The following is a 6948-nucleotide window of genomic DNA, read 5'->3' on the forward strand; positions in this document are numbered from 1 at the left end:
AAATTAAATAAATAATAATTTTTTTAATTTTAAAAATAAATAAATAAATAAAATGGCACATCTTAAAGTGAGATTCGCATTCTTTTCTGTTTTGTTCTTTAAGAAATTTTTGTTATAGGACATGTGTGCTAGCCAGAGAGACAGAGAGAAAGTGAGTAATCACCCCCCCCCAGGGGCGATGGCCACATGGCAATCCCTTCTCCTCCATTCTCCTCTCGAGATCTTGAGCACACGTACACACGCCCAGCGTGAGTTTCAAGCCGCTGGATTTGGGACTCAAATTGTGATGGGCAATTGTGGGAGTCCAGCACTTTAACCACTACGCCACCTGCTGGTCCCTTTGTTTTATTTTTTAACGCCCTCTCACTTTCCTTGTACCAACGATGGATTTGTAGGGTAGTCACAGCTGTTGGGTTTTCTTTCCTCTTTTTCTCTCCAGTAGAGAAAATATAATTTAGCTCAATTTTTTTTCCCCAAAATGTTCTGAGAGTGAAAATAATAACATACCTAACAAACCTATTTGAATGAAGGCGACATATAATTTGCATGATAAAGATATATTTCCATGTATAAAGTTCATCAGTTGAATTAGTGACAAATACAGAAAAGATCCAATTAAAGTCCCCCCCCATCTATTAACAATCTCGCTTCACTCTCAGGACAGGAATTTCAAAAGGTGAGGCTCCCCGTTGGAAACGATTTAAATATTAAGGTGGGTGGCATTAACAAGGACATGAAATGATCATATTAGAAGTCAAGGACAAGAGAGTCCCCAGTGATCTTTGTCATCTGAGTCAGATACACTCCCCCTGACCCCCCAGTTTCCTCGGGCTTTTTCTTGTTCACCCAAATGAGCTGTCAGGAGCTGATGGGATGTCTTTATAATCAAATAAAACAAGCTTGCCCTTTAAAGCTAAAGAGGTAATTTGGCTGTAAGCAAATGGGAAGCATTTTATACAACGTTGCATTTCCAGCCCCAGATCTCTGAAGAATAGGCTTGTTTTGATTTATGCCTGAGAGCTTTGCGGGTCATGCGGAGAAGTGCATTCATTCAGTACTTTGCTCACATTGATCCTGTGGCTGTGGGGCAAAGATCCTTCATCCTCAGAGAGGCCACAGAAGCTCCATGGCTGTCCCCGAAACTTTCATGTCCGGAGAAACCTAAGGAACACACAAGATTGACTAGAAAGCAGGAAGTATGTGTGGTGAAATAGAATGCACCAGGGCTAGCAGGTGGTGTGGTGGTTAAGGGCGCTGGACTACCACATGGCTGACCATGGTTCGAGTCCTGGACCTGGTAGCTTGCTTTCTTACTTTCTCTCTCTTTCTCTCTCTCTCTCTCCTCTCTCCCTCTCCCTCTCTGGTCAAATTTAAACAAATAAATAAAGTTACATAAAATCTTTAAAAAAAAGAGAGAGAGAGAGAGTGCACCTCAGAGGTCAGCAGGTGGCATGGTGGTTAAGGGCGCTCAATTCCCACGTGGTTGACCGCAGTTCAAGGCCTAGACCTGGTGGCTTGCTTTCTTACTTTCTCTCTCTCTCTCTCTCTCTCCATGGTCAAATTAAAATAAATAAATAAAGTTTAATTGGGACCAGCAGTTGGCGCAATGGCTATGTCGCTGGACTCCCATGTAGTTGACCTTGATTCGAGGACCCGGTGGCGCAATGGCTATGTCGCTGGACTCCCATGTAGTTGACCTTGATTCGAGTCCCGGACCCGGTGGCTTAAGCTCATGCTGGGCACATGTGTGTGCGTGCCCAAGATCCTGAGAGGAGAATGCAGAAGGGATTGCAGCATGGCCATACCCCCGGGACAAGGGGTGATTTCTCGCTTTTTGTCTCTCTGTCTTTCTGGCAAGTGCACATGCCCTATAGCAAAAAACCTCTCCAAAATAAATAAATAAATAAATAAATAAAATAGTTCTTTTAAAAGAGAGAGAGAATGCACCACCCAGGCTCCCTCAACAGGGGCTTCCTACTGGTTTTGGCCAAGGAGAGACACTGCCTTTAGACTGGAGGAAGGGGGATGAGAGAAACCAGGGTATTTCTCCCCACCTCACTGCTTTGGGCTGCGTTTCCTTTGGGTGGTCATGGCTGTGGTTCAAGCGTCCCCTGGACTCCAATGTGGTTGGTGTCTTCCTGCTATTAGAAATTACTGGGTGGCTTGGGACCAGCAGATGAAGTTAACGATTACGTTGCTGGACTCCCACATGGCCAACCAGGGTTTGAGTCTTGGATCGGAAGGCTTGAAATTCACACATCAGGTGCTTGTGCGTGCATGCCCAAAATCCCGAGAGGAGAATGAAGGAGAAGGGATTGTAGCACGGCCATCCCCCCTCGGGGGTGATTTCTCTCTTTCTGTCTCTCTGTCTTTCTGGCAAGTGCACATACCTCATAGCAAAAATATCTCTCTAAAAAAAAAAGACAAAAGAAAAAAATATCATTGGCTAGCTTTCCCTTCCCTGGGTGGCCTCTCACCTCTTCTGCCGCCAGTATAATCAGTTCTCTGCAGTTAAAGTTTACTTATTTATGAACGAATGAGAGAGACAGAGACAGGGACCCCTGACAAGGGTCTTGCCATGGTAGGATCCTCCCTCTAGTTTTCTAGCCAGCCAGGCACACCCAGCACGTTCAGGTCCACCCGGGATTCGAACCCCAGGCCTTCCCATATGGCTCCAATACTTCACAGCCGACTTCTCCAACACTGTGGCTAGGCCAGTTCCCTGGATTTAACTCCTTAGAACAGCGTCTGTTTTCCTGATTGGTCTCTACTTGACTGGCATGCTTGAGACTCCCCTCCACACTTGTTCCTTCAACCCTAGTGGCTCTAATCTGGTCACAAAGCTCTAGTTAAAAGCCCTGGGTAAAGGGCCCAGCAGGTGGCATAGTGGTTAAGGTACTGGCTTACTGGCTTCCCATATGGCCAACCACAGTTCGAGTCCCGGACTCAGCACCTTGAAACTCACACTGGGTGTGTGTGCGTGCATGTCCATAATCCCAAGAGAAGAGTAGAGGAGAAGGGATTGTGGTGTGGCCATCCCCCCGGGGGAGAGTGATTCTCACTTTCTCTGTCTCTGTCCACCTGTCTGGCGAGCACAGGCACCTGATAGCAAAAATAATAAAATTTAATATAAAAAAAGATCTGGGTAAAAGCTGCAGAGCACCCACCATGGGCTCCTGGCATCAGCCCTTGTGGCTGGGATGCTCACTGTAACCACATGGATGTCAGCGTGGTTACGCTAACTTCTGCTCCTTCCTGTCTCAGGTTGTCCCAGGCCCAGACGGTCAACCACCGTCTCCATTTCCAAGGCCAAGAAGGCTCCTCCCAACATGGCTTTACATGTCCTCACGGCGGTGGCCCCGTTCTACCAGAGCCCCGCCACGGACAGGGTCAGGCTGAAGACAGAGCTCTCCAAAAAGCCAGCTGATCCGCTGCAGCCCTCGGCCCCCTCCAAGACCAAGCTCACCACCATCGAGACCAAGAGGATCATGTCCGTACTGGACGAGGCCATCCACAAGGTGGAGCTGGTGACCTTACTGTCGCATGTGGCATCCAATCTGGAGAAGCTGGCGGGCGAGCTGGGAGAGGACACCATAAGGGCCCTGAGGGAGCACGCAGACCTCTGTCAGATCTTCCTGGAGAACATCGACTACCTGAAGGAGCAAGAGAAGCAGGTGCAGTCACAGGAGGAGGCCGAGGAGGAAGGGTGGCTCAGGGACCGCCTCTTCTCCATAGAGCTGCAGAGATCCAGCCTCGGGCCCCTCATGCAGGAGATCAGAGATTCCACCAAGAACATCCTGAGGCTCCTGCTCAATAACCCCCAGGCCACCAGGGTCCTGCAGAAGCAGGCGCCAGACAGGACTCCCGAAGCCCAGCGTTTTATCGCCAGCCTGATGGAACTCCGGGGTTTCCTGTTTGAGAAGCTACTCACCAGTCCCATGGAGGCCAGGGATAAGGCCCAGTTCATACAGGAAATCACCAGACGAACCATGAGGAACCAGGATCTCATCAATACTCTTGAACACGAACTGGCAGCACGCGTGAAGAACAGGGACGCCGAGGTACAGCTTCGTGGCCCTGGTCGCGCCGTGGAAGGGCCATGCGCATGCTGGCCCAAGGATTTTGGTGGTTGGGTTTTTCTTCAGTGATTTAAATAGCTTTTTCAATTTGTCGACTGTTGGGACCAGCAGATGGTGTAGTGGTTACGTCACTGGACTCCCACCTGGCTGACTGTGGTTCCAGTCCTCGACCCGGTGGCTTGAAACTCTTCTATTAGATTTTTTTTTTAATAATTATTTCATTTTATTTATTCATTCATTTATTTTAATTTGACCCCCCCACACACACACAGCAAGCCACCAGATCTGGGACTTGATCCATGGTCGGCCATGTGGGAGTGTCCAGCACCTTAACCACCACCACACCACCTGCTGGTACCCGAAACTCTTTTATTAAATTTTTTTTAGAGCTTTTTGCTATAGGGCACATGTGCTCACCAGAAAGACAGAGAGAAACAGAAAGTGAGAAATCACCCTCCAGGGGGATGGCCACGGCGGAATCCCTTCTCCTCCGTTCTCCTCTTGGGATCTTGGGCATGCACGCACACATACCCAGTGTGAGTTTAAGCCACCGGGTCCGGGACTTGAACCGCGGTCAACTACATGGGAGTCCAGCGACATAGCTATTACGCTAACTGCTGGTCCCCGACTTGGAACTCTTGATGCATGTGTACATGTGCGTGCATGCCCAAGATCCCTGGAGGAGGGGGTTTTTTGTTGTTCTTGTTATAGGGTTCATGCGCTTGCCGGAGACACAGAGAAAAAGTCAGAAATCACTCCCCGGGGGAGTGGGGGGAATGACCATGTGGCAAAGCATTCTCGTATATTCTTCTCTCAGGATTTTGGGCACACACGCGCACACGCCCTGCATGAGTTTCAACCTGCCAGGTCCAGGACTCAAACCACAGCCAGCCATGGGGGAGTCCAGCACCTTAACCATAAAGCCACCTGCTGGCCCCCAATGACAAACTACTCAATAGCCTTGTACTTGGGGACGCATCAGTCGCGGTTCATGCAGCAAATAGGTCACGTGGTTGTGGCCCTTTTTGGCACGGGCGTTCCTTCTTTCTTCGTCATCTTGCAAATGTGGCCGCGAGAGAGGCATGGTGGCTTATCTTCCCCTGTCATGCCAGGGCCTTTGCCAGCCAAGCCCTGCCCCGCTATGCCCTGGGTGGGAGCGTCCCTGCTGTCCCAGACCTCTCCTGTGCCCCTCACTCATGCCAGGAAATAGAAAGTGGTGCCCAAGGACAAGGGCTCCTTGGAGCCAGAAGATGGCGTAATGGTTACATCACTGAACTCCCATATGGTCAACCGGAGGTTCAAGTCCCAGACCTGGTGGTTTAAACTCACGCCAGGCACGTATGCATGCGTGCCGAAGATCCCGAGAGGAGAATGGACGAGAAAGGATTGGAGTGTGGCCATCCGCCCTGGGTCAGGAATGGGGGCGTTAATTTCTCGCTTTCTGTCTCTCTGGCAAGTCCATGCACCCTATAGCAAAAATCTAAGGAAAAAAGAAAAAAAAGAAAAAAAGAACAAGGGCTCTAGGTCAGACAGACCTGGCTTCTGATCCCTGCTCAGCTGTGTACCCCCAATGGCTCCACCTCCTGAGCCTCAGCTTCCCCCACTGGGGTAGGAGGTAGGATCTGGGGAGGGTGCGGTCATGGCTGTCCCTGTGACAGGCCGTAGTCATGCAGGTACTCACCGAGCCCTGCCTCTTCCCGACCCAGGTGGAGAAGGAGAACTTTGTGATCCAGGAACTGAAAAACCACCTGCACCAGGTGCTCAGGTTCTCGGAGAACAACCTCATCCGCACCAAGCAGGAGGCCGAGAAGCAGCAGAAGGCGGACTTCCGAGCCTCACAGGCCAGGGTGGCCAAGATCCAGCAGGAGATCCAGCTGCTGCGCTCCCAGTACCACAACCTGGTCATGGAGAACCGCGAGGCCGAGCAGGCGCTGAGGAAGGTACACCCGGGCAGAGACAGGGGCCGCGAGTGGGCGCGGGACGGTTCCCTTACTCCTGGGAGGCCCAGTGCTGGGCAGGGTGAGGAGCTGGGGCAGCTGAGCCTGGGGGCTGGGGTCAGAGAGCCTGGGTTCCCTTCTCAGTGACCCTGGACAAGTTCCTCAACTCCCTGCCCCCACAGGGATGGTGACCCCCACCCTGTCAGGTGCCGTGCAACGGAAGTGCGCGGCACTTGGACCTCGGCACGTGCTCAGTTCCCTCCGAGCCTGTTTGCACATCTCAAAATGAAAATGAGAAAATAGGTCTGAATGGGTCCTCGTGTGGATCAAATGAGCTGAGAGCAGAGCATGACTGGTGCTTGGTGAGCATCCCTTCTCTACCTTCCTCCCAGCCGTGCCTAGCCCAGGCGTAGCTAGCTTCCAAACTTCTCACAAACGGCACCGCTTTAAATATTTCCAGTCTAGGGACCCGCAGCTGGCGTAATGGCTATGTCACTGGACTCCCATGTAGTCGACCGCGGATCAAGTCTCAGACCCGGTGGCTTAAACTCACACCGGGCATGTGTGCGTGCGTGCCCAAGATCCTGAGAGGAGAATGGAGGAGAAGGGATTGCGGTGTGGCCATCCCCCCTGCGGGGGGATTTCTCATTTTCTGTCTCTCTGTCTCTCTCTGTCTTTCTGGTGAGCACATGTGCCCTATAGCAAAAATCTCTCAAAAAAAAAAATCAATAAAAGAGTTTCAAGCCACCGGGTCCAGGACTGGAACCACGGTCAGCCAGGTGGGAGTTCAATGACATAACTATTACACCATCTGCTGGTCCCAACAGTCAACAAATTTAAAAAGCTATTTAAATCATTGAAGAAAAACCCAACCGAAGGGATTGCAGTGTGGCCATCCCCCCTGGGGGGTGATTTCTTGCTTTCTGTCTCTG

The 6948-nt window shown here is 50.9% G+C and overlaps 1 protein-coding gene across 2 annotated transcripts in view; it reads left to right on the top strand.

The window, feature by feature from the left end:
* The window catches only part of DRC10 (dynein regulatory complex subunit 10), a 22910-nt gene that overhangs the window by 10793 nt on the left and 5169 nt on the right, over window positions 1-6948 (top strand). For both annotated transcript variants that reach the window (XM_006151688.3, XM_006151689.3), the window contains exons 2-3: window positions 3265-4061; window positions 5786-6019. In XM_006151688.3, coding sequence (XP_006151750.2) covers window positions 3330-4061; window positions 5786-6019 — 966 coding nt within the window. In that variant the 5' untranslated portion in view covers window positions 3265-3329. The remainder of the gene's footprint in view (window positions 1-3264; window positions 4062-5785; window positions 6020-6948) is intronic.

The sequence above is a fragment of the Tupaia chinensis genome, unplaced genomic scaffold (assembly GCF_000334495.1).
Source record: "Tupaia chinensis unplaced genomic scaffold, TupChi_1.0 Scaffold000323_1, whole genome shotgun sequence".
Taxonomy (NCBI): Eukaryota; Metazoa; Chordata; class Mammalia; order Scandentia; family Tupaiidae; genus Tupaia; species Tupaia belangeri.